Genomic DNA, 27975 nt, shown 5'->3' on the forward strand with positions numbered 1-27975 from the left:
AGATGCAAGCAGAAGGGGTGGTGCCTGTGACATGAAGTCTAAAAGGGGCCAGATTTGGGCTGTGCTCAGGGCCCATCCTGCTGACTGGTTCTTTTCCCTCCAAGTCATTTGTCATCATCTCAGACTTGTCAGATAAATTAATCATCCTTCAAAGGGTATGATTCTTCACATGTATGTTATCATTGGATGACAAATGAGTGGCACATCTCTACACAAAGTGTGGGGAAGTTGCTCAGGCCTCATATATCCCAACCTCACTTACCAGCATATTTTGGGTCTGAGGGTTCATGGTTCTGGAGTTTCCACTCACTTATGATTTTCTCATCATTTGTGATCCTCTCTCTGTGCAGTTTAGGGACATAACAGAGTATGTAGGCTCTGTAACCAAATGTTGCTTTGTGAGCTGGACAAATTGTTTAACTTTGTTATGCCTCAGTTTTCCCATTTGTAAAAATGGGCGAATAGTTGTACTTACCTAATAGGATCTTTGTTAGCATTAAATGAGGTAACACATGTAGTAAAGCTCTTAGAATGCTGACATGTAGTCGGCACTCAGCAAACACGCTCAGTCACCTTTTACTCCATTCTAAAATTCAGAGGTGAAATTAAGGAAGTCTTCATTTTTAGACATTCATTTCTTTATAGATATTTTTGAATAAAGTTTTATTTTAGAACAGTTTTAGGTTTCCCTTAAAGTTGTGAGGGTACTTCAGAATGTTCCCCTATGCCCCACTGCCAGCTTCTTTATTATTAATATCTTACATTAGTCTGGGTTATGTGTCACAACTCATAAGCCAATTTGATTCCATTATTACCTAAAGTCCATATTTTATTTGTAGCTTCTTAGTTTTTACTCAGTATCCCTCTTCTCTACTAGGACCCCATCCAGGATGCCACATGACGTTTAGCTGTCATGCCTTCTTAGGCTCATCCTGGTCGTGATGGTCTCTCAGACTTTCCTGGACAGTTCTGAGGAGCACTGGTCAGGCGTTTTGTAAACTGTTCCTCAACTGATAGTTTGATGTTTTTCTCATGAAGATAAATTTCTTTTAGGCCAATTTTAATATGAAATTGATTATAATCATACAATAAACCAAGTGTTCACTAATGTTTACTGTTGTTCACATAAATAAAGTTAGGCAGATCGCTGATAAATCTCCCCTAAGTCTAATCTGGTAGGCTCAGTAAAAAGGAAAACTTTTCTTTATTAATAAAGCAAAGCAGGTGTTTCTAGTCAGTGTGGGGCTGCTCACGTTGGCATCACACAACTGCTGTGCCCGTTAGATCAGCCGCAGAGACCACGAGAGTACTCGGGTCCCTGTTTGGGGCAAGTGTAGATTTGACTCCACGGTCCTCTCTTATCCAAGGAAAGATAAACCCACCTTTGCTCCTTCTGTGGACAGGCAGGAGCCCTCAGTAGTGTGGCCTGAGCTCTCCAGGGAAGTGGTTCAGAGCTGCCCATTATGTTTTCCTAGAAAAAACAAAGACCCACAAAGAAGCCTTACAATATGGTTCTGATTTTTTTGTCCTTTCCTGAGTTTAAATCAGAAGGTGGTTCTTATGTACTGGCAACAAATTGTGAGTCAAACACAACTGCTGACCAAAAAGGAATTAAAACTATGTCCAAGAATTACCCGCAATATGTTCTGATGGGCCATTTCCAGCAGGCAGTGAGGGCTCTGCTCTCTGTCCCCAGTAGACTCACTCCAAGGGGAGACGTTGTGTGACCTCAGCCATGTCACCCAGAAGGTGCTACCTACTGCTATCGTACATGACCCTCCGCTCCATCCATCAGCCTTGTGGAGGGAGTCACGTTGGGTTGATGACTCCTACACCCCCATGAGGTCTTGATCTGGGATCAAATTACCAAGGATTGAAATTACCCATTTTATATTTACAGACCCCAATGAAATATTTAAAAAATTTTTAAATGCTGGTCCAAAAATATTTCTTAGCTTGGAAATCTTAAAATACTTTGAAAAATAACTCTTGAGGGATTCTGAAGTTGGATATGACAGAGTAGTGTATCATTCTAACCCTCCTGCCAATAACAATGATAAATTTAGTACAAAATGCAGTAAGCCAACCATTTGAAGTACTGATGAGCCACTCAAAGCAGGCATAAGCCAGAGGGAAATTGACTCTTAAAGAAGAGAAGTCAGTGAGCTCACATTTATTTGGCTCTACCCCTGAGGACACATCTAGTTTACATTGCACACAGGGCAATAGAGTATAAGTAGAAAGTGGCTCTCTTACAGGGCATAGAAGACAGAGAGTGGGGCTCACAGAAGTCATAGGGGCTAGAAGTTTTGGGGAACAATTCTAGAAAGAACGCAGTTAGTGGGAGAGACCCAAAATCTGCTTTAGAATTCCCCTAAATCCTTGACTAACTTCTGAACTGGGCATGCACACAGTGAAATTTGAAGGGGCTCAATGGGAAACAACAGTGGGAAGGCTAAAAGGAGCTGAGCAGAGATTTCAGCAGTTGCCCTGCTGTTGAGAGACAGTTCGAAGTTCAAATCCTGCCAAATCAGAGGGGCGTGATGTGATGGTTCATTTCACGTGTCAACTTGGCTGGGCCACAGTGTCTAGGTATATGGGAAAACATTATTCTGGATGTTTCTGTGAGGGTGTTTTTGGATGAGATTAACATCTAAATGGATGGACTTGGAAAAAAATCAGATTGCTCTCCGTGATGTGGGTGGACCTCACCCAATCAGTTGAAAGTCTAAATGGAGCAAAAGAGTGTTCTCCCCTCAGCAAGAGGGTACTTTGCCAGCAGACGGCTTTCAGATCTGAACTGCAACGTTGGCTCTTCCCTGGTGTCTAGCCTGCTAGCCCACCCTGAAGATTAGGACTCACCAGCCTCCATAATTGCATGAGACAATTACAAAAAAATAAAACTCGTTATATACATATTCTTTTGGCACTGATGTGAGAGTTTTTCTAGGGCAGATAGAAATTCTACTCCTAAAACCATAGTGTGCCTATAGCATGGCCAGCGTGAAAATGGTCTGAGTAATATAGTATTATGTATAATGGTTTTATCCCTGGGTGATTGACCCTGATGTTGGAATGGAAGCATCTTCTTCTCTGGCCATTTTGTCCAAGTTTTGGCTCCAATGCCAGGCTGCCCTTGGAGAGAGTGAGAGAGAGAAGAACGGCTTCTGCCAGCCTGAGGGGGTGGCCTCGGGTGATCTTGACCAAGAGAGTCCCCAGGTAGAGAAGGGGACAGAGTGAACTGTGAGGTTGCTGTAGCAGGAAGGACAAAAACATGGTAGAAACAAGTTCAGGGGGCCAGGACTGGCCCAGGCCAGGTGAGGTGGAGGGTGAGGACGGTGTGAGGGCAGCTGCAGACAGAGGCAAGAATCAGGCCAAGGGGGACGTGTGGGTATAGGGAGAGGTGGAATAAGTAGGAGGTCAAGGCGCTGCTCATTCTCTTCTCTGGCTTGGGAGTAGCTAGCTTAGAGATGGCTATTCCTCCTATTAGTTGGAGGAGCTGATATGGGACAGGTCTTAAATCAGTATGGGGACCTCCAGGAGTGAAGGCAGGCACAGGATCCAGACACTCTCAATTCTTCATGTGGCCATGGATCTGGCCTGACCCTGCAGGAATGATCAAAGTCGTAGAGGACCACGTGGAAGGTTTTGTGCACCTGAATTGTGGGGGGGGCGTCTCCCCTTGCAGTAAGTCCAGGTTGAGGGGGCTGACTCCACTTCCCCAGAGAGGGGGTGGGCGGAAGAGCAGGACAGCAGGGAGGGGATTTGCTCTAGAAAAGAGAGAAGATTTTCCATGGGTGAAACTTTTTGGAGAGGAAACAATGTCTAAAAACAAATTTTCAGAAGTTTTGCCATGAAAAGCCTCTGATGTCCCTATAAGGAAAGATACTGGGGTGAAAGAAATAAATGGGATTAAGAGCACACTTAGAGCACTGAGAAATATATAGAAGTGTCGAATCATTATATTGTACACCGGAAGCTAATATAACACTGTATGTCAATTATACTTGAATTAAAAAAAGAAGAAGAAAAAAAAAAGAGAAGAGGGATGCTAGCCAGGATGGGCACGACGTGACTTCAGGTGGGCTAAAATCACCCGCTTTCAGTAGCTTCCTACATGAGGATAGTAATGGCTCACGTGGGTGAGGGAAGGGACGGTGATGAAGGGGAGGAGGGACAGACAGAGGTGGCTCAAACCTGGAGCCTGCAGGCCGGGCTGGCCGTGCTCTCAGACCCCACCTGGGGCTGGAAGGGGACCCCTCCACTGTCTCCCCGGTTCTCAGTGGGGAGCCTGAGTCTGTGCTCTAAGAGCCATGAGGGCAAACAACCAAAGGTCGTATTTTAGGCCAAGAGAGAAAACGTCAGTGTGGTGTAACTTCTAAGCCTCAGCTGTTGTTTGTGAGATCAGTGAGGCACTTTGTCTCCCAAGGGGAAATGTCTCTTTAAATTAATGATAATTTATAATATGTACTTAGCGTTTGCCTGGCACAATTTTAACTAAGCATTGTAAAGCTGTCTTAGCCTTTACAGGGCGGAAATGATGCCAAGCCCAAGGCTCACACCAGCTTTGTTAGGGGCTCAGGTGCTCAGGAGTGGTGGACGGCAGTGGCTGGGGGCTGGGACCGGTGTCCAGAGGGGGAGGGCCAAGGGGAGGGCCCTGCGAGGACGCGGGGGTCACTGATGACAGCCCGGCTTGCCGTGACGGGGAAAGCCTGCGCTCTGCAGACACATGTGGGCCCTGGTTCACATGTCTGCTCGGCAGCTCAGTGGCTATTTGACCTTGGGCAAGTCAGACCGGAAAACGGGAGCGGGGCGGTGGTGGTGTCTCCTCCAGGACCACCGTAAGGATTAAATGACAAAATGAAATGCCCTGCTTTGTGCCTGGCACACAGATAGCAAGAGATGGCGGACTCTTTTCTGTTCTCCGACCTTGGGGCCGGAGAAGACAGAAATCTGGGTGGACCTTCTCCTCCGGGCAACTGGAACTGGCTAATTTAGGTCTCTAAGTGCCTGAAGCTCATCACACCCAACTTTCCCTGACTGTGTCTGTGTTCCAGGCCCTACTCCCTTGGGCAGCCCGCTCTCCCCCCACCCCCCCGCCCCGTCCCCCCAGCTAGAGGTGCCCCCACCCTGCCCCCAGGGTGGCCCCCGGGGGAGCCTCCCACCCTGCAGGCTCTCTTTCTTGTAGCCAGGCCTGCCGGCCCAGCTGGCTTTGATCAGGCTCTCACTGAGCCACATTTCTGTCTTCATTTGTCCCTGTTTATGTTTCCTTGCAAACAAATGTCATGTCTTTCCCACGGGGCTTCTCTCTAGCCAGTTTATTTTAACCCTGTGCAGACAGGGCCAGGGTTTTGCTTTTCATCCCCAGTCCTATTTACAGCACACACTGAGCCAAATGCTGCCTCGGACCCAGAGGCTGGTGCTGTCCCCGGGCCCCTGGATGGGCCCACTTGGCCTTGGTGTGGAGAATCCTAGGGATGGATGGGTAGGAGGCATGGTGCTTTGCAAAATCTTGCTTGTGGGCCTCTATTTTTATTTCGTGAGTATTTAAATAAATCTAGAAGTAAGTGATTGCTTGTTTTCTTACATGTTTATTGCACAAAAATTAGAAAATAATCAAAAGGATAAGGGAACCCTCTTTCCAAAGATAAATGTTGCTCACATTTTGGCATGTGTCATTCCAGACTTTACGTGTGTGTGAGCATGTAGATATACATAGACTATGTTTTACATAACGAGTATTATATGGTATATGTTTTACTACATTGTGAACATATTATGCTGCTTTCTTCATGAATGGCATTGTATTTCTTTGTCTAGTTGTCCCATAATTTATTTAACTCAGGGGTTCTCGAACTGTGTTAGGGATCCACATCAATCACAGGGAGGTCTTATTCAAACACAGATTGCTGGCCCACACTGGAGCCGAGCCCAGGAATTTGTAGTTCTAACAAATTCCCAGGTGGAGGCTGATACAACCCAATCAGTTTAGCCCAAACTCCTTGCTTGGGACACAGGTCCCTTTGGAGTTTATGAGTGTAAATGACACTATGGTAAAAAATGGGCTAGGAACATCTTGGGCATACCTTTCCTTAAGGATAAATCTCTAAGAGTGGGGTTGCCAAGACAGATGGTATCATAGGCTTCAAGTTGTTGCTACATATTGCCAGAAAATTGGTTTTGTTTATTTTTCCACCAGTCTACCAGTTCTGGACTTTGTATTTATTTCTCTTCCTCCTCTTCCTCTTCCCCCTTTTCTAAATAAAATGTTCCTACCACATGTAGCTAATCTAGCCGAGAAAGCTAGGTTCCTGTCCCACGGGCTGTGTGAACCCAGAAAACCTTCCTTACTCATCTGAGGCTTGGTTTCTTCATCTATTAGAAGTGAAAGAATACTCTTTTGCCCCTTCCTGGGTTGCTGTGAGGATCTAAAATGATGAATGGGACTGCCCTTTCTAAATTGTGACCCACGTGCAGGCGGGGCTAGGGGGGTTCTGAGCTCTTCCCTGAAGGATTAAGATACAACCTATATAACTGAGTCTATTTCTGGTTTTCATTTGTTTGTTTTTAGATTCCACATAAAGTGAAATAATATGGTATTTATCTTTTTCTGTCTGACTTTTTTCACTTAGCATAATACCTTCTAGGTCTATCTATGTTGTCCATCTTGAATGGCAAGATCTCTTTTTCATGGCTGCATAGTATTCCACTGTATATATTCCACATCTTCTTTACCTATCAATGGACACTTGGGTTGCTTTCATATCTTGGTTATTGTAAATAATGCTGTAATAAACCAGAGAACAAACGGGTGGTTTCCAAAGAGGAGGGAGTCAGGGGATTGGTGAAATAGTTGAAAGGGATTAAGAGGTACAAACTTCCAGTTACAAAATAAATAAGTTATGTGGATGAAAAATACAGCATAGGGACTATAGTCAGTAATATTGTAGTAACTTTGTATGGTGACAGACTAACTACACCGGTTGTGGTGAGCATTGTATAATGTATATAACTGTTGAATCATTATGTTGCACACCTGAAAATATTTTATGTCAACTATATTTCAATAAACAATTAATTAAAAAAATATATAGCCTGTAGTGTGGAACGTTCTGGAAAGTTAGAGTGATCGGGGGAAAGTTGCCTAATGGGCTTGTCTTCACAGCCCAAACTGTGGGTTCCACCAGTTGCCAACAGGAGCCCCCAGTGGTACGACGGTAAATGATCAACAACCCACTCGATGACTGGGGTGGGGGGGTGTAGGAGGCGAGGCCTTGATTTTAGCCTTCGCCAATTACCACCAAGTAACTACTTCCTCCATGCCCTCCTACAAGCTGCCAATGTGTCATAAAATTTAGTAAAATAATTAGGAATTAATGAATTTTAAGTATTTATTACTTTTGTGTTTAATGTAATTTATCTGTCAGTTTACATGAATTTAATTTTGATAAGGGCTGTATTTAACAACTCGCTTGCAAAAAGTTCTTGAAAGATTTAACAATTGGCTCTCGCTAGCCAGAACTGGGTGGTCTTGGCACATCATTGGATGCCCATCTTGTCCATGAACTTGTTAAAAATACAAGTCACTTTTTCAACTTTATGCAGGAATAATGCGTGGTTATGCCGACTTCATCTTGTACATTCGACTGAGGGCAACACACTGGCAATCTGAATTATTTTGGTTCTGACATTTATATATAGATGAGTCCAGCATTAGTTAGGTGTTGCAAGGACTGAGATTTGGGATCCCACTAAGACATCTCTCCAGCTCTCATGCAGTGCAGTCAAGCTCCTCCCCCATCCCCGCATGTGTCTCGTGCAGAGAGAAAGCGGCAATTTGGGGGAAGCGTGCTTTGCTTCCAGAACCTCATCAGTGAGGTCTTGAGAGATCAATTTTCAATTGCTGCTATTCTTGCCTTTTAATTATCTTAGTTGGGCTTTATTGTGATCAATTTAATTTGTTGTGTGTTGGGTGTTGAGTCCTACAGTGCACCTCTCCTTATCACATTACTAACGTTTGCGACCTGGAATTTTCTAATAAGCCCACTTTGTGTATACTTCGTGGCTCAAATATGAGTCCTCATACCTCTTTCACTATATAACAAAATTTTTTTGGCCTCTACAGTGATATTTCAACATCTGTAATGTACCACAGCCTGTGAATCTATGCTATGTAATAGCCTATCACGCATTGTAGCCAGTGAAATCATAATACATTTGGTGGGTTATCTTCAAGTTTGGGGGGATTATTTTAAAACTATAAATCAAAATTTAAATAATATGCAGATGCTTGTAGTCTTCTCCTATAAGTAATAAATAATTCATATGTGTTCGCCTCTGATCTTTACCAGAGTTGTTGAATTTCTGGCAGCCGGTGGAGGGGGGGACCTTGGGATGGCTTCTGAGGAGAGTTGTCTTTTCCTTGTGAAGTGAACCAAGCGAAGCTGACATCCTTCTCACTAACACTGGAAAGGCTTCTCTCCCCCCACCCAGGAGTGGGTGCCCACAGTGCCCATGATGCTGGCTGGTTCTGGTGACAGGGGGTCAGACGTGAGGTGCATGTCTCCAGCCACCATCTGTCCATTCCCCTTGCACTGTGAGGGTGCTGGAGCCCAGTTCTGTCCCCCTGAAGCCAATTCCCCTGACCTCGAGCTCCTCCCATTTCACCAGCCTGAGAATGATGATCACATGGAGCAAAGGGGGCCCTAAGAACCAGACCTTTCTACGTGAGCAAAGCCAGATGGGATCCCGGGAATGCAAAGTGTGGCTTAATATTTTGAAAGTCCAGAAAGGTAACACATCACATTAATAGAATGAAGGGAAAATGCCCCATAGAATCATGTCAATTGATGCAGAAAAAGCATTAGACAAAAGTCAACATCCTTTCATGATAAAAGCACTCAATAAACTAGGATTCAAAGGGAACTTCTTCAACATGAAAAAGACCATTTATAAAAGCCCACAGCTAACCACATGCTCAATGGCAAAAGGCTAACAGCCTTTCCTGAAGATAAGGAACAAGACAAGGATGCTGGCTTTCAGCATTTTGATTCAGTGTAGATGGAAATTCTTACCAGGGTGATTTGGAAAGAGAAAGCAATAAAAGGCATCTAGACTGAAAGGGAAGAAGCAAAAGTGTATTTGCAGATGACATGATCTTATGTGTAGAGAATCCTAAAGAGTTCACAAAAAACTTAAAATTAATAAAAATCAGCAAAGTTGAATTTAAAAAGTTGTATTTCTGTATAGTAGTAAGGAACAATCTGAAAAAGATATTAAGAAAACAGTTGCATTTACATAACATCAAAAAGAATAAAATATTTAGGAATAAATCTAACCAAGGAAGAGCAAGAAAAGTGAAACTAAAAGCCCCCCACCCTGAAGTGGAGGGGGGCTGGAGCCAGTCTCACTGCCCCGAAGGGGTCCAGCTTGTAGCCGACTGGTGTGGTTGAACACACTGCCTCATATTCGGGTCCCTAAGTCCTAGCCTCAGTTTCCTTTCTGGGGAAATTTCCCATAGGACTTTCACATAGCCTAACTCGGCCTTCCCAGAAATCATTCCTGGAAGGTTTAGGATCAAATACAGGGCTTTGGGTGGTGTCCTGGGGAAGGGACAGTGGCTGGACTCTCCTGGGACACCTTTCCCATCCATTAGGCAACTGTATCATCTCATAGAAGAGACACTTTCTCTGAAGGACTGGAGGGGAAGAAGCCAGTCTGAAGATGAGGGTCTGCAAAGTCCTTCTAATTGTGGGGATGGAAATAAAGCATCCCAGTTATCTGTGAGCATATATGCTGCTTGCCAGTGGGGATTGCAAATGCCTTGGATGTGAGCTGAAGGCTGCATGGGAGTAAGCCCAGCACACTTAGAAATCATGGTGACTCGCTGTTGGCCTTTGGGGTCCTGGGATCTCACCTTCCAAGTTGGAACCGTGCTTCCGGAAGCTTCATTCAGTAGGAGTTAGCAACTGGTGGCCTGAGAGCTGTGTCCAGGGTGGCCTATGGCCAGCAGATTTTGGACAAAGAGAGAGGGAAGACCCAGCCCTTTCCCCAGAGCTCCCAGCGTGGCTGTCTAAGAACATGCATGGGGGGTGGCCAGCTGCCAGGACCCTGGAGCTCCTGGGTCATCATGTACATGGCCTCCAGCAGGGCTGTTCTTCCTACTAGCTGAAATCACCCTTCCAAGGAAGCATATGTTGGAAGAAGACACTTCTGCATCGAGATATCTTGTTGAACATTTCAGATCCCGCAGAGCCAGAGCTCGGTGGGAGGGAGGCAGGGCTCTGGGGCCTGGAGCACATCCACGGACATGCCCGAGGGCCCAGCCTGGAGTGTGTCCCCCTCCCTGCTCTCTGATGACAGAGAAAGCCTAGGCTATTTGTGTGGGCGCCCTGAGGTTAAGGTCAAAACCCTGAGACAGCTCCAAACAAACCGTGGAGAAGGAGCAGTTTGTCATTAAGGCTGAAGGGGAAAAAAAAAAAATCAAAACTCCCTTCCCCACTTGCCTGGGGAGCCTGAGGAAGAGTTCTTCATATTACATTTCTCTGTGGCTGAGTTTTTCCTTACGTGGTCCACTGACTAACTTCTTTTTAAATAGTTACAAGAAGCAACAGAAAATGAACTCAAAAGAGAGTACTTCCTTACTCAAATCCTCAGAGGGTCAGATACCTTCTGGCACTTTCTCTGCAGCGTTGGCACAGGGCGGAGGTCATCAATAAATCCTGGCGATTGACCTTCCCCGGGAGAAACTCCCCGCTCGGGAGCCCACCCTGCACCTGGCCGGCAGCGACTCAGGCGGCTCCCTGCTTTTCTCCCTCCCTCGGGTGTTAGGTCTGATCAGAGGAGTTCTTTTCGGGGCAGTGGTAAGGTGGTGGGTGCTGCCTCGAGGGGCCCTATTTTCTAGCCTGAAGAGAAGAGCATTGCCTACTGAAAACATTTTCTGTAGCATCGGGGCCACAGAAAAGTCATGACTGATGCCCCGCTCCCCCCACAAGGTCAAGCTCCCTGGCCAGGCGGACAAGCAGTTTCTGGGCACTCACAGGCTCTGGGGTGAATGACCTGACTGTCCCTGTCGTGCAGACTGTGGCACAAGCCAATCTCTGGAGTTGGAAGGGAAGGGAGAGGAGAAGTGGCGTCTCTGCTTCCTGCCCTGCCTGTGGCTGGTCGGCTTCCTGTCAGCCCCTTGCCGGCTGAGAAAAACAGAGGCTGGGAAGAGTAGGTCTTGGAAGAAAAGTTAAGACTGGAAAACACTCTGGGCCTTCTTGATGAGGTTTAAGGCTGACATGCAATGTGTGAAATGAGTTGGCCAGGACTCAGAGCTCCAAGAAAATGCTGTGTTGGTCCTTTTGGGGTTTTGTGCACCAACCCTGCTGGCTCTGGCCGTGGAGCACGGAAGTTCCTGGCGGGGCTGGAGAACCAGCTGGAAAACTTCAGGGCCTGGGACACAGTGGGCTGGGCGGGCCTGGGCCTTAACCATTCTTCCCTTCTTTTCCCTGGGGGAGGGCAGGAATCCTGTATGGGTGGCCTTACTGAGCTAAATATCTGCATGGAGCAAGGGGAGGGGCTGGGAAAGAAGGCCTTCCCGTGGACAGAAGCAACCCAGAGGCCATGCGAGGGTGAAGGCCATTTGCACACCTTTTAGCGGGGCTTTGCTCTAAGCCACCTGCTGGGAAGTGGCCTGACATGGCAAAGCAGCCCAGCCTCCAGCTCATCCCTCCCGCTCGGCCCGTGCCTCACCTAACCCTTCTGAGCGGCAACCTCCCTCTAGAAAGTAGGGTTAATAATGCCTCTCAGGCAGGATCATTGAGAAGATTAAAAAGAACATATGTAGATTCTGGGGGAATAAAGGAGCTGACTGATGTGACTCTGGAAAACAGTGTTTTGAGTAGAAAAACTAAGGCTAAAGAGGAAAGCAACTATATAAACACTGTAATGTAGTTAGTAAAGTAGTTTCCCAGAGGGGTATGGGTTAACTACTCTGAAGCTGTTGTATGTGAATCCTGGGAGTAAACAAAGACGAGAATGGATGATGGGTGGCGGGAGACAGACTCCCAAGTTGTCTTTGGAGAACCGTAGTGCTCCACCAGGACAGTTCATTACCCTGTAGATGCTGGTCAATGAGCTTTTGGAACTAGAACATATTAAAACATTACAGGTAAAAATCAAAGTCTGTTGAATTATGATGGCCCCATAACATATTGCCCCCAAACCTCGTAGAAGATGGATCTTTTACTATGCTCACCATTTCTGAGGGTCAGGAATTTAGGCAGGGCTGATGGCTGGATTCGGAGGGGATGGCTAGCATCTGCTCTGAGATGTGTGGGGACCCAGCTGGAAAATTTCAAAGGCTAGATGGCAGAATCATCCGAAGGTTCAATCACTCGCACATTGCTAGCTGGATGGCACCTTTGTCAGGGCTGTTGGCTGGAACACCTCCATGTGGCCTGGGCTTCCTCACAACATGGTGGCTGAGTCCAAAGGAAAGTAGAAAGAGAAACAGAGGGACAGAGAGAGAGAACCAAGAGGAACTCCTATTGTCTTTTATGATCCAGCCTTGAAAGTCTGGAAGCATTGCTCCCTGCCTCCTAGTGGTGGGGGTGGCTACAAAGTCCACCCTCCTTCCGGAAGAGGGAGCCCCTCTCTCCATGGAGCAGTGTTGACTTCATGTGGTAAGAAGAGCATGTGGGATGGGAGATACACCAGAGGAGTGGCCTTCTCTGGGAAATATAATCTCCTACAGCCCCATCTAATCTCTCTTCCTCTTCCCAAGGTCACCACCATTCCCAGGGGCATGTGATTATCTTCAGATGTCCTCTACGCCTTTGCATGCATAGACAACAAAGACTTGGTTTGGGACTTTTGTGGGAGGGGGTGGCATGTTTAATTTTCACGTAAGTGGAATTCTCTTGTGTTTTGTTTTTTGCACTTCACATGAATTCACTTATTAGCACATGTAGAGCTCTCTTTTTTATTGTAGTGTAGTATTCCACAGTTTGGTTATGGTGTAATTTATGTAACTATTTTTTTTTTCTTTTGATGGATCTTTGAAATGTTTCCTTGTTTTTCTCTTATAAATAATACTGCAATAAATATTTCTCTAGTTATTATTTCAAGCACATAGCACAAAATGCGAACGTTTTCCAGAAAAGAGATGGATGAGTAAAAGGCTGAGTGAAAGAACACAGCCACTTTTAATTGCAATGGATGCTATCCAGTTTCCTTGGAGAAAGGCAGGTATACTGTTAGCAGGAGAGTTTAAGAGTGTTCACTTCCTTACACCCTCACTATCCCAGAGAACTGTCAGTCTTTTTCATTCTTGCCTGTCTTAGGGGCAAACGCAATACACTGCACATCATGTGTTTTTAATTTGTAGTTTCCTCATTATAGTTAGGTTGAGTTGGGCTGAACATCTCATCTGTTTCTCAGCCATCTGCATTCTTTCTCCTGGGAATTGCTTGTTCATTTCCTTCACTGAGCTGTTCACTGCAGTTTCACTAAAAAGCAGAGAAATGCAAATTGAAACAATGAGGTCTTTTTAAGCAATGAAGATAAAAAAAGATGACAAGGATTCCCGATGCTTGTGATGATTGATATCATTTAAGTTCAGAAAAACACCCTATAATTAGGGTGTTAACTTATATTTTCTTTCTACACACTTTTAATTAAAACACAACCCTAGCACCATATGAAAATATTCCTAGTTGTTTTGTATGGGGTGAGACCGATGGTGGTTTAAAAAAAATAGCAAATAAAAATTTTCAGCATCACTTATTGACTGAGTCTTCTTTTCCTCCCTGGCTTTTGTTTTTTGCTTTATCTCTTAAAATTAAAATATATAGGGGCGCTTGGGTGGCCCAGTCGGTTAAGAGTCCCACTCTTGATTTCGGCTCAAGTCATGATCTCAGGGTCATGGGATCGAGCCCCGGGTTGAGCTCCAAGCTCAGCGGGGAGAGTCTGCTGGAGATTCTCTCTCTCCCTCTCCCTCTGTCCCTCCCCCTGCTCATGCATGCTCGCTCTCTCACTCTTTAATAAATAAATAAAATCTTAGGAAAACTCAAATATATAATGTGATCTTGTTCTGGACTATTTTTATCTTCCATTGATCTACTTATTTTTTTGTGCTGGTACCCCCTTATTTTTATAAGACAAGCCTCTGGATTTATTTGGTAAGAGAGAGCACAATTACAGTATTTCCTCTTTCCACCAGGGAACATTGTCTCTTTGTAGGTGCAAGTGTGACTTCTCATCACTCCATAAAACTCTGTGCTGTTCTCCTTCATGCAGTGGCCTTTCCTAGGTGTGGGCTGTGTGGGTGGTGTTTGGGTTACTTTTGGGATATAGGGATTATTTCCAATCCATTACTTTTTTGAGCTGTTTAGATTTGGGGATGCTGAGGAATAGAGCTGGTGACACTGAGCAGAGGTGGGAGGGAAATGGAGAGAAATATTTTGAAGGAAGTATGTTCCAACATGAGGACCTCCAGGAGCAGAGAGGTGGCAGATGGGAAGGCGTGCCCCAGAGTGACTGTATCTGGACTGAGGTTTGCACAGGTGGAGAATGGAGGGGACCCAGAGTCATGGGGTGAGAACCATCCTGCCTCGGGGCAGCAGAGAATTGAGATGCGGAGAGAAGGCAGCTCTGCTAGGTCAGCGCTCCCTTGACAAATACCATCAGCAGCTCCAGCGTATTGTTTGGTTATTCATTGATTTGACGATTATTTCTAGAAAGCTCGTTCATGTGTCAAACATTATTCTGGATGCTAGGGATGTGATAGAGGAAAATTGAATGGACTCTCTTCCTCATGGAGCTTACCTTTAAGAACAGAGATGAATACAGATAAACCCATTATGCATATGTGCAAATATATGAAAGTGCTGAGGGCAAAAACTAAAGCAGGGTAAGGGGGAGAGATGGAGGGCGGACAGCTGCTGTTTCAGCAGCCTGGCCTGAGAGAGTGGGGCACCACAACCTAGAGGAGGCTGTGCCCAGTAGAAGGGCACCTGCAAAGGCTCTGAGGTGGGGTGTCCCTGGCGCCTGGGGACCTAGGCCATGGAGGGCCAAGAGGTCTAAATGAGGCAGGGGTGGGAAACTGAGGAGGAGGTAAGATTCTCAGTCATCTGCTATTTCCTCAGGATGAGGTCGGCCCATTCTGATGTTGGGCGATGACAGTGTGTATGTGAACATGTGTGCAGTTAAGTGAATGTGGTGTGAATTAGTGCACATGCACGTGTGAACATATGTGTGTTGTTAGGTGAATATGTGTGTGAATCTGGGTGTATGTGTGTGTTAGTTTGTATGTGTATGAATGGGTATGTATGCGTCTGTGTGCTTAAATGTGTGTGTTTATGTATGTTGGAGTGTACGTGCATCTGAGTGATTATGTGTCAGTGTGAGGATGTGTGTGCTTATATGTGTGTAAGCGTCTTTGTGGGTCTGTTTGGGTGTTTGTGTCTCTCTGTGTGTACAAGTGTTTATATGTGTGTGTGTTTGTGTTTTGTGTTTGTGTCCCTGACAATAAACAAGGCAGGAAAGGTCCCCATGGGGAAATGAGATCCTGATGGGAAGCCTCTCCCGGCCTCCAGACTGGGTCTCAGTCCTTGCCCTGGGTCACAGAACAGGCCAGTGTCATTGATGAGGTCACAGAATAAAGCCAGGATCCTAGCGACCACAGGGAGCCCAGCAGCCACTCGGGCTGGGGCCAGTGGAGGGCTTCAGCAGAGCCCAAGCCAACTCTCACCGAACAGCTGGAGCACTGAGTGCCCTGGTGCTGGTGTCCAATCATGAAACGTCACTTCACAGACCGTAGGGGAGAACAGTCACCCACAGATGGGGCCAGCCTCAGCTTGGCCAGCCCGGAGTCCACAGAAGAGAGGGTGGAAGTATGCTGGTCAGGTAGGTCAGAAGAAAGGGCAGGAAGGTGCTGCCAGGTGTGTTCCTTGGGAGGGAGGTCCTGGAGGGTGAGGAGTGGGCATGGGGTCACCCCTTGGTGCTGTTACCAAAATGTATTGGCCATAAAAATGGATGGTGGGTATGCCTGAGGCCATTGCGAGTACATGAGGTAATTTCAGAAGGTATGAGGATGAAACTGTAAGACATTCATCATTATATATATATATATTTTTTAAAGATTATTTATTTATTTATTTGAAAGAGGGAGAATGAGAGAGAGAGAGAGCACATGAGAGGGGGGAGTGTCAGAGGGAGAAGCAGACTCCCTGCTGATGCGGGACTCCAGGATCATGACCTGGGCTGAAGGCAGTCGCTTAACCAACTGAGCCACCCAGGCGCCCCATCATTATATATTTTAATGTACATTGGAGAAACAGAATTGGCATGTCAATCCTATGATTTCAGAATAATATGAAGAAGTCCTTTATAATAAATGGATTAAATTTAATCTAGAACATCAATTTGAAGACCACTATGAAGTGACCATGGACAGCACTTAAGGGTAATACCCGCTTGTCAGTCAGTTAAGCTCTTTGTGCCTCAGTTTCCTAATCTGTCAAATGGGAATCACAACAATGTAATTTCTTGGGGTTTTTTTTTCAATATTAATGGAGTTAAAACATGGCAAGCACTTAGACGATGATGGGATACAGTGAATGTTCAAGGAGAGGGCGAGATGCTCCCTGCGTAAGATGGAGACACATTACAAAGGCAAAGGGGATGGCGGGGCTGTAAGGCCTGGCCAAAGCGTATCCCATGCATGGCTTTTTAAATTGGTTTTACTGAGCTGTTAATTTAAATACAGAAATATCATGTTTTAAGTGTACAATTTGAAGAATTTTAATAAGCATGCATTTGGGTAACCACCACCACGATCATGATATGTAATATTTTCATCATCCCCAAAGGTTCCCTTGTGACCATTGGAAATCAGTTCCCCGCATCTCTCCCCCCGGCCCCACCCCCACCCCGCAGCTCCTGATAACCCTTGATCTCTCCTCTCTCCCTATAATTCTACCTTTTCTAGAATGTCATCCAGGTGGAATCCTATACTGTATGGCCTTTCTACCCTAGGTGCTTTCATTTAGCATATGCATTAGAGATTCATCCATGTTTTGCAGGTATCATTACTTTTTACCACTGGATAGGCTTGCATGGTATGGATGTACCATCATCTGTCTATTCACCAGCAGATGGTCATTTTGGGTTTAGTCAAGTTTTTGGCGATTACATTCATACATTGTTTGATCCTCATCATTATCCCACGAGGTAAGCACTGTCATCCCCATCTTATAAGGAAACAGCCACAGGAGTGGATGGCACCTGCCCAGGGGCCTTGAAGCCCGCACCCTTTCAGAGTCCTGAAGGTGGGTTTCGGTGCTGATTCCTGCGGGGGCACTGATGAAATGTCCTTGCACTTCTCAGGGGCCGTAAAGAGAGAGGAGCCATCTCCGCGGCCCGGGCCGGCCGTTCCCCACGAGGAGAACGTCTACTTGGCCGGCAGGGCTCGGGCGATGCTGAGCTGGAACAGCTCTCCGTCAGCCCAGTCCTCCTCCGAGTACCAGTCCTACTCCCAGTACCAGTCCTGCCCCTCCTGCACGTACGACGAGGGCGCCGCCGCCCAGCAGAGCGCGTGCGCCTTCTACACCCACGTGCAGACGGTGCGGGGCGTGGCCGTGGCCTGGGAGACCGAGGCGGGCTTCGAGCCGGTCAGCAGGAAGCCCCGCATTCACCAAGCCGCGTTCATCAAGAGGCAGAGGAGGAAAGGCTCCTCCTTCGAGATGGCTTCCAACACCGACCTGCGCTGGGAACTGGAAGCCAGTAAGACCACCTGCTGCCCGGAGCAGGACGACGCGGAGCTGCTAGGGCCCCTCGAGTGCTGCCTGCAGGAGCTGCGGGACACCCCGGACTGGCTGGTCACCACGAACTCTGGGCTGCGCTGCGTGGCCTGCTGCCGGGTCTTCCCCACGTTGGAGGCTCTGCTCAAGCACGCCCAGTATGGCATCCAAGAGGGCTTCAGCTGCCAGATCTTTTTTGAGGAGATGCTGGAGAGAAGGCGGGCCCGGGGCCAAGTGCAGGAGCTAGAGCCGCAGGAGGAGGAGCAGGGCCCTTCCGAAGGCAGTGAAAGTTCCAGGCGGCACGCCAGGGTGCTTCCCTCGCCGCAGCAGGAGCAGTGAGCTGGAGGTGATGTGCCCAGCCCTGGCCTCACCTCCCGCACATCAGTTGCTCCTTCCCCAGCCAGCAGGAGCAGCACTACAGGGGCCGGGGGAAGAAAGGCAGCAGGAGCTAGAGCTGGGAGGGCCGTGACAAGGCAAGGGGAGGAACCCTTCCAAAGGGCACAGCATTTCAACCAGAGTCCATTTCAAAACCTGAATCCAAAGAGGAGGGCTTCAAGTGTTTCTGACCATGGGCACGAGATCTGAAGCCCACAAGCCTGTGGCCACAGGGATTTCTATTTTTGTTGGTAGATCAAGCAGGTCGTGACTCAAAGGAGAGCCAACTGCAAATGAAGCGTCAGCCCTATATTTTTCATTGTTAGGAACCCGCCATATGCCCTAGTTCTATGTTTTATTTTAGTGGGATTAAACTTGAGTAACTCAAAATGTAAGGCCTTGTCAAAAGGAGTGAACCATGCTATTAGGTTGGAGCCACAGGAAATTGCCATTTCTGTAGGTTACACACCAGCACAGACACCTGGAGACAGGTAGGTTCCCAGAGGTGGAGCTGGGGTCTGGGTAAGTCTTGCTACCTATGAGTGCACAGGTCAACTACATGCTTTAAAATGTTGTTACAAAATTCATTTGCACCCTGCTATCTGTCCCCAGCTCAGGGGGCTGCATTCATTCAAGAAAATACATGGATGGCTCACTGTGTTAGGCTGATGAAACAGATAGCCCAGCTTTCCAGTGAGAGGCAGATGGAATAGGCAATTGCAAGGCAAAGGGATGAATCAACATAAAAGAGGTTTGGGGAGCTCAGCGGAGGGCCCCCAAACTCACAGTGGTTGATGAGGAAGGACGACTTTCCAAAAGAGGTGATGTTCACAAAGGCTTGGAGGACAAGTAGGACCAGGGCTTCTCTCAGTCTTGTTGACATTTTAGGCTGAATAATTGTCTTTGTGTCAGGGAGGGCTCTCCTTTCCATTGTAGGATGTTTGGCAGCATCCCTGGCCTCCACCCACCAGATGCCAGTGGCATCCCCTTCTCTACAACTGTGACAATCAAAAATGTCCTAGATATTAACAAACGCTCCCCGGAGGCAAAATTGCTGCTTGGTTGACAATCACTGAGCTAGACAAAAATGAGGATCTTAGAAGAGGGAATGGCACAAGATATATGGGCAATTGCCAGCCACTTGGCCTGGTTGGAATGCTGGAGACATTTCTCCCCTCGTATGCTCCATAAAGTTTAGCACCTGCCAAGTGCCAGACCCTGTACTGGGCATGGGAAACAAACTGAACATGCATGGATGGTTCCCTGTGGAGCTTACGGCTGGGGGCAAAAATAGACTCCATATATACATATTTAGAAATAATTATGGAAGTACTCGTTTTACAACCTTCAAGGCCCTCTATGGCCCAGGCTTTGCTAACTTCTCCATCACCATTTCATAACATTCACTGCTTCACTCACTGTGCTCCAAGCTTTCATACCTCAGGGCCTTTGCACTTACTCTCTCCCCTAAGTGGAGTGCATATCCTTCTCTGTCGCTCTTTTGGCTGACCCCTTGCTCATCCCTGAGGTTTCAGCTTTGTTACTTTTTCAAAGGGGACTTCAGCAATCATGCTATCTTAGTGTAGGCCTCATTCTATTTGCAGATGGTTTTAAAGAGAGCACTAGCAGGATCAGATTCATGTTTCAGACTCATTCTGGTTGTATGTGAAATATGGATTGGTACAGTAGCAAAAGAAGAATAAGTAGGGAGATCACTTAAGAGGCTGTTGCAGAAGTCCAGACAAGGGACAATGTGGCTTGCATAAGGCTTGTCACAAGCCAAGAGGGAGTGAATGGATGTATTCAAGACCTATTTGGGGAATAGATCCAAAGGACTTGGGGATGGGTGGATGTGGGGGGTGGGGGAAATGAGCTTGTCAAGGTAGACTCGCAGGTTCCTAGCAGGAGCAAATGGTAGGTGGTGGTATAGTAACTGATATGGGAAACTTTGGAGGAAGGTTGGCTGTGTGTGTGCGTGAATGTGCCTGTGTGAGTGTATGTGTACATGTGTATATGAGGACAAGTGTCTGCATGTGGATGTACATGCCTAAGTGCCGAGGGAGGCTGGTGGTGGTGGAGGTCAGTTAGGACAAGGTCAATTCTAAATGCTAATGACACATCCAAGTAGAAATGTTGAGTGGGAAGTGGTTTATGATTTAGAACTCAGAAGACAAGTCTGGATTGGAAACAAATTAGAAAGCTAACAGCACATGGATGGTACCGTATTTAAAACCACAACAGTGGGTGGATGAGGTTAAGTAGGGAGCTGGGTGGAGTTACATTGAAAGAGTGTGGCCTGAGAAGGAAGGAGAAATGGGGTAGGGGCTGCTTTCTTGGGAATTTTCTTCAAGGCCAACAAAACTAAGATTATTTCGAGGAGGGATGTGCAGTGTTAAATGTGGAAGAGAGTGGGAGTGAGCTGAGAAGACATTTTTCTTTTCATCTGGCACATGGAGGTTGCTGATGGCTCTGATGGGAGCAGTCTCAGGCTGAGTGGGGCAGAGGCCAGATGGGCACAGGCCAGTAGTGGCCACAAGGCCAACCACAGGGGACAAGCATAAGACAATGCTGCTGGCAAGTTTTGTTTAAAAGGGAAAGCAACTATGGCTGTAGCTGGACAAAAGGAAACTAAAAAAAGACAAAGATAGGGGAGGGAGCAAGTTCACATGCTAATGAGAATGAATCAGTAGAGAGGAGGAGACAGAATGCAAGAAAAATGGGGAAATCCTAGAACAGTGAAGCAGGTGAGAGAGGGCTGCATGCTGAATAGATATCAAGAAATAGGCCCTTGACAAGAACATCTTTGTGTTCTCTGTTGCACTCAGATGGACAGTTAGGTCAGGTAGGGCTTAGGAGACAAAATTATAAAACTTGAATCCACCCCTCCCCCCCCCAAAAAAACCCTGCAAGGAGCTCTTAAGGAATTGTAAGCAAGTCAGGTTTGCACTTGCAAAAGATTACTCTGGTGAGCAGGGATGAGAATGGATGAGAGAGAGCATCGCTGGCAACAAGGAGTGCAGTTAAAGCATTGAAGGCAGGATGAGTTCAAGAGGTATTTGAGATGGAAATGGTAGATTTTGGCTAGTGTTTGATGAGGGTGGGGAGAGGAAAGTGTCTAGAATGACTTCCAGGTTTTTCAACTGGGTGGCTGGTGAATATTAGTGCCTTTTCCAGATAATGGAATAGCAAGGGAGAAGATTTGCTGGGATATGGTTGAGTCCATTTTTGAATAAGCTCAGCTTGTGATAGAAACATCCAGAGGGGATTTAGAAGGATCTGGAGCTTGGAAGCATATTACATGGGATGAGGAATGCAGGCATCTACATGTATGTGGTTAGCTAAGGACATCGTGCCTTATGTGAGCCTCATGTGGGATGCATTTTCTCTGCTAGCCTCAGTGTAACAGGAAGCCATGAGATCATCTTAGAATGGGACATCAGCCCCATTGGGGATGGTATCTTATCACCATTTTCAAGATGCCACAGATTCATACACTTTCTAAATTCACTGTGAAAGGAGCTGGAGGAGCTTCAAAAGGAAAAAGGGATGGGACAATGGACCAACTTTGTCAAGCTCTTCTTAGAAGAGCTCTCTGGTGTTTGAGGGGGGCTTAGTAGGCAGGGAGAATCCAAGGACAATCTAAGGGGAGGGGAGGCAGCTGAGCCAGAAATAGTAGAGCACTAGTGAGGAAAACATGTCAATTCAGAAATCAGTGTGCAAGGGAAATAAAATGAGGCATGGCATCTAAGCTCTGGAATTTCAGCCTTTAAGACAAGAGTAGCCTTGATATCCTAAGGGTCAAGCATCATTCTAAATACCATGTAAATATTCAGTCATGTAATGCTCTCCACAATCTAATGAGGTGGGTCCTATGATTAGTTTGATAGGTGAGTAGGCTACGACCAGGCCAAGGCTGTACGGCTGGTCCATAGCAGAGTCAAGCTTCACACCCAGGCGGTGTTGTTTCAGAGCCTGTGCTGTAACCATCACACGGAGAAGAAAATTTTAATGTAAAGACAGATGCAAGGTATTTAGAAAAGCAAACATGTCAACTCCACAGGTTGTATTTTCTTTAGATTAAGTAGCAGCAGCTGGAGATCAGGGAAAAATGATGGGCGTTCAGAATAAATGAAAGATGACAGGAACCTTGGGTAAGTAAACTTTTAATGTAGAGGATAACTTAAGCTACATGGATGGGGGAGGAAGGGATAGAATTGCTCTTCAATAGTGACTTGTTCTTTAAATATAGCTTAAACTCAGCTGAGTTCAGTATTCTTTTGTGGTTTAAACTCATCACTTTGTAGAAACCTGGGACTGCCACCAAATACGTATCAGGGCGGGTAAGGAGAACTCCTCCAGGGGATGCAAGGGACCTCAAATATTTTAGATATTGAACCTCTTTAGACCGTTTGTTTTCCCAAACCATGGAAAAAGATGCTACTCATATGACACTTATGGAAACCTGATAACAATGCCTGACAAAGACAGCACTAAAAAAGTGAATATATCAATGTCACTTATAAACACAAAATAATAGCTAATGGAATTTTTTCAACTAGGATGCCAAGATAATTCAATGGGGAAAGAATAATCTTTTCAGCAAATAGTGTTGGGACAACTGGATATCTGTATGCAAAAAAGTGAAGTTGGATCCCTACCTCACACCATATGTAAAAATTAAAATGAAAAAGACCTAAATGTAGCAATTAAAACTATAAAACTCTTATAGGAAGACAAAGGTGTAAACCTCCACGATGTTGGATCAGGCCAGTGGTCTCTTAGATATGACACCAAAAGTACAAGCAAACAGAAAGATATAAGTTGGACTTCATCAAAATTAAAAATTTTTGTGTTCAAGGGACATTATCAAGAAAGTGAGGAACAATCCATAGAATGGGAGAGAATACTTGCGCATCATATATCTGAAAGGGTTAGTACCCAAAACATATAAAGAACTCTTATAAGTCAACAATAAAATACAAATATTCCAATTAAAAAATGAGCAAAAGATTTAAAAGATATTTCTCAATAAATATATAGGAATGACCAATAAGCACATGAAAAGATGCTTAACATCATTAGTCTGTAGGAATGTAAAATGGTGCAGCCACTTTAGAAAGCATTCTGACAGTTCCTCAAAAAGTCAAAAATACAGTTACCATATGACCCTTACCATATGACCCAGCAATTCTGATAATTGAAAACATAAGTCTACACAAAAGTTTGTACATGAATATTATAGCAACACTATACCTAATACAAAAAAGTAAAAACAACCTACATGACTATCAAATGATGAATGGAGAAAAAAAATGATATATCCATACAATGGCATATTTTGCAGCCATATAAAGGAATGAAGTACTGATTCATGCTATAGTGTGGATGAACTTTGACAACAGTATGCTAAGGAAAAGGAGTCAGAAAAATAATACATACTACATAATGTATACTATATACTATATAATGCATGATTCTATTCATATGAAATGTGCAAACAGGCACATTATTACAGAGACAAAAAACAGATTAGTGGTTGCCAGGAATTTGGGGGAAGAAGAGGTATAGGAAGTGCTTGCTCATGGGAATGGAGTTTCTACTTCGGGTGAGGAAAGCATTCTTAGAATCAGATAGCAGTGATGGATACCTAGCTTTTGAGAATTACTATAAATCACTGAGTTTTATGCTTTCAGAAGCTGAATTTTATGGCCTGTGATTTATACCTCCCCTCTAAAAAGACATGTAATACAATAATTATTCCTATATTACTATTATTATTTATTTTTTTTATTTCTTAGAGGCAGGGAGGGGCAGAGGGAGAGAGAGAATCTTAAGCAGGCTCCACGCCCAGAAGGGCTCCATCTCACAGCTCTGAGATCATGATCTGAGCCAAAATCAAGAGTCAGATGCTTAACGGACTGAGCCACCCAGACGCCCCTCCTATATTATTTTTAAAAATTAAGAATAGGGGCGCCTGGGTGGCTCAGTCGTTAAGCGTCTGCCTTCAGCTCAGGTCATGATCCCAGGGTCCTGGGATCGAGCCCCACATCGGACTCCCTGCTCTGTGGGAAGCCTGCTTCTCCCTCTCACGCTCCCCCTGCTTGTGTTCCCTCTCTCGCTGTGTCTCTGTCAAATAAATAAATAAAATCTTTAAAAAAAATTAAAAAAAAAATAAATAAAAATTAAGAATAGACATTTTCTTCAGATGACATAAAGTATCTCAAACCAGGTAGCAAAATAATCTACAGGTGTTTCCATTGAAATCAGATAAAATATGTCATCTATTACAGTTTTTATTTAATATTGTTCTGGAAATTACAACAAATTCAATAAAAATATGAAACAGAAATGTTATAAATAAGGGACAGTATAATCTCTCCATCTTTGGGAAAAGACAATATAGTTACCTTGAAAGCTCAAATGAATTAACTCAAAATCATTAAAAAAAAGAGGTACACAAAGGGCTGAGATACAAGGTGGATATCAAAAGCTTTCTTGTGAATTAGATGCGGCTAATTAGGAAATAACATGGACAATGCTCCATTCACTAGATAAACATATGTTAAGTGCCATGAAATGTCAAAGTAATTACCTCTAGTTGATAATTATTGTTAAATTTTGTTTTCTCTGTAATGCACATTATTTTTAAAGTTTTCTAGATGAGGAAGTATAGCTTTTATAATAAGAAGAAAAAGAAACATTCAATCACATGTTACCTCAGGTTAGAAGTGACCTTGGGGGCCTTTCCTGTCCACATTTGTGGTCCACAAGCTTGAAGAACCCCAGCTTCTAACATCGCACTCCTTGGTCCCTGCAAATGAAATTAGCTTTGATTTTAAGAGTAATTTGTAATGGATGAGGACCCAGCCAACTCAAGAGAGTTATGTTACAAAGCTCTTTTTGTGGTATGCCCTCATTTCTTATTGAGGTTGATGAAAGCTGCGATTAGGAGGGAGATCTTGAGAGAGAACTGAGGTGGGAGCTCAGTTGAAGGGAAGAGTAAAGACAGTGAAGCTGGGAAAGAAAACAAGGGCCCAACACACAGGGCCCTAAAGGGAGACCGGAAGGCTGTGCAGGAGGATGAAGGGAAGAGGAAGTTGGGGGAGGGAGACAGAAGGGTAGAGAGACAGGAATGGCAGGTATTAAGGAATACATTGGGGAATGTGACATCACAAAGGGGGTCCAGGTAGGAGGCTGGTGGAAGATGGCGGAACCCTGACTGATGGGAGCCAGCAGGCTCTGAAGTGCTCAGTGATGGATGCTATTATGGGCTGAATTGTGTACCTCTCAAATTCATATGTTAAAGTCCTAACCCCTAGTGCCTCATGATGTGACCTTATTTGGGGATAAGGTCTTTAAAGAGGTAAGTAAGGTAAAATGAAGTCACAAGGGCGGGCTCTAATCCAGTATGACTGGTGTCTTTTAAAAAGAGGAGATTTAAACACAGAAGGAAGACACATGAAGAAGACACAGGGAGAAAATGGCCATCTACAAGCTAAGCAGAGAGTCTCAGAAAAACCGGTCCTACGGGTGCTTTGATCTCAGACTTCTGGCCTCCAGAACTGTGAGCAAATCTACAGTATCTTCTTAGGCAGCCCTAGGAAATAATACAGATGCTGATGAGGAGGAACCAGAGACAGGAAGGCGGCCGCGACCAAGGTCCATGTTTCCAGTGCGGAGCCTTCCTGGTCCCAGGTGCTTAGGAGAGCAAGCCCACCGTGAGTGCTCAATTAATGTTTGTTGATTTAAATGCCCAGAATGGCATAAGTACATTTGGGAACAAACCAGCTGACTTTGGACAAACACAGTGTGGCCTACCAACCCCGAGGACTCAGAGTGCTTTGGGCATCTGTCAGAGGGTTTGGCAGAAGGAATCTGGTGCATGAGTGCACAGTGGTGTGGGGATTAGAAGAGAGCCCAGTGTGTTTTCTCTGATTTTCTTCTATGCTTCCAATGCTTCCCCTCCCAGTGAGATCCAGCTGAGCGCCCCCCACCCCCAGCAGATGAGCTAGGCACAGGGAAAATGGGGACCTGGATGTGCTGAGCTGTAGGGAAGGTGGAATAAGCAGTTCATGAAAATGCTACTTCTAGGGCTCAAAGCCTGGCATCAGGAGCCAGACCCTGTGTGTACATGCACGCATGCATGTGGGTATGAGCTTGGGAGTGTGTGTGCGCGTGTGGTATGTGCGGCTCTGCACTGGCCCTGTTGTACCTGGCTTGGAGCAGAGAGGCTGGAAGCCCTGAAGGCTAGTTGGGGCCCTGCGGCCGGCCCTCCTGCAGCCTCTCCCAGTGCTCACCCAGGACCGCAGGCTGAGCTACCTTCAGTCTTAGGAGAAGGGAGTGAGAATGCCCCATAGCAGTGTTTTCTCAAACTTGAGTAGCATCCTTGCAAAGCACAGGACATTCTTACACACCCATGTTGGCTTAAATTATTGCTGCTGAAATGACTTTACTCAAATATAAACATTCAAATTATAGTTGTTTACAAGTATAAAATAAACACAAATTTATTAATTAAAATACAAACACAATGACAACAGCCATAAAACTCAAACTAACAGCACTAATTTTATGTGACTGTTGACCTTAGTGTTTGTAAAATCCACTCGCCTCCAAAGTGAATATGGGACTCAGCGGGAGGCTGACTCCTCTGTGGGAGATGGGTCTTCACGGCCACGGGCGGAGACTACGTGGTCTCCCAGCATGGACACTATGGATACATAAACTCATCCACTTGAGGTCATCCTGATCACCAGCCTACATGCAAACAAGGGCACAGGACTCATGTGAGACCCGGGGTTTATAAGAGATCCAGATTATCCATGTGCTTTAAACTTTTTTTACAGATCTTCCTAAAGTTTCAAGAATTATATTAGGGAGAGTGAAAGCCCTGGGATTGCTCATGTTTTTCCCAGGAGAAAAAAAGAGCCTGAGAGCACTCATGGGGAACATCCCTCATTCCACAGACATTCACCCATTACTTCCCCCTATGCACAAGGCCTGGGCTCAAGCAAGAGGGACACAGAGATGACTGAGAGTCAGTGTCTGGCCTTGGGGATCAGACAGGGACATTTACTTAAGTATCAATGATGCTGCACATAGAGGTTTGTACAGGAAACCATGGGGGCTTGGAAGAAAAGACCCGACAGATTTTAGGGGCTTGGAAACTTCCTGGAGGAGGTGTTGGATGCCCAGGAAATGAGCTGAGCACAGGGATGAGCACAGGGACAATGAGGATTTGGATATGCTGAGAATCTTGAAAGTCTAGCTGTGCCCTTGAGGGGCAATTATTCCAAACATCCCGAACTGAACCAGGACTGGGGCTCTGCATTTCTAGAACAAAGGCTACCCTAATGAACAGGAGAAAGAGCATTTTTTTTCCCCTCTAGAGACCTCACCTCTTGTCCCCACAAGCTCTTCTGAGGGGCTGGTTAACAAGTCAGCAATTTCATCATCAGAGAGCCATTCATTGACTTAAAATTTTTCCTTCTGTACTGCAATAATAATATCCTTGTGAAGCTCATATAGTAAGACAATATCAGCATGAAGTAATTCGTCAGTTTGCTACAGGGTCAGAGAAAGTTCCCAAGGGAGGGGAAATGGAGTTGGGGTGGGACTGTGGAAGCGAAGTGGAGCCAGATGTTGGCACTTACCTGCTGAGGGCTGGGTGCCAGGAAGAGGGAAATGTACTCTGGAGATGTCTCATCCGTCATCCATCCATGTGTGGGGCGGGGTACGTGTGTGTGTGCAGGTGGGGGAGTCAAAGGGTAGGTAAGATGGGCTGTCTTCTCGCTCACTGGGTAGCCTCAGCTTT

At 45.6% G+C, this 27975-nt stretch overlaps 1 protein-coding gene across 1 annotated transcript; it reads left to right on the forward strand.

The window, feature by feature from the left end:
* Positions 1-15779: 15779 nt before the first annotated feature.
* Positions 15780-18192, forward strand: FAM170B (family with sequence similarity 170 member B). Its single transcript, XM_036103137.2, has 2 exons — positions 15780-15891; positions 17374-18192. The coding sequence occupies exons 1-2, from the start codon at positions 15780-15782 to the stop codon at positions 18123-18125; spliced, it is 864 nt and encodes a 287-aa protein (XP_035959030.1). The 3' UTR covers positions 18126-18192.
* The last annotated feature ends 9783 nt before the right edge of the window (positions 18193-27975 follow it).

This window comes from Halichoerus grypus, chromosome 7, assembly GCF_964656455.1.
Source record: "Halichoerus grypus chromosome 7, mHalGry1.hap1.1, whole genome shotgun sequence".
In the NCBI taxonomy this organism is placed as follows: domain Eukaryota; kingdom Metazoa; phylum Chordata; class Mammalia; order Carnivora; family Phocidae; genus Halichoerus; species Halichoerus grypus.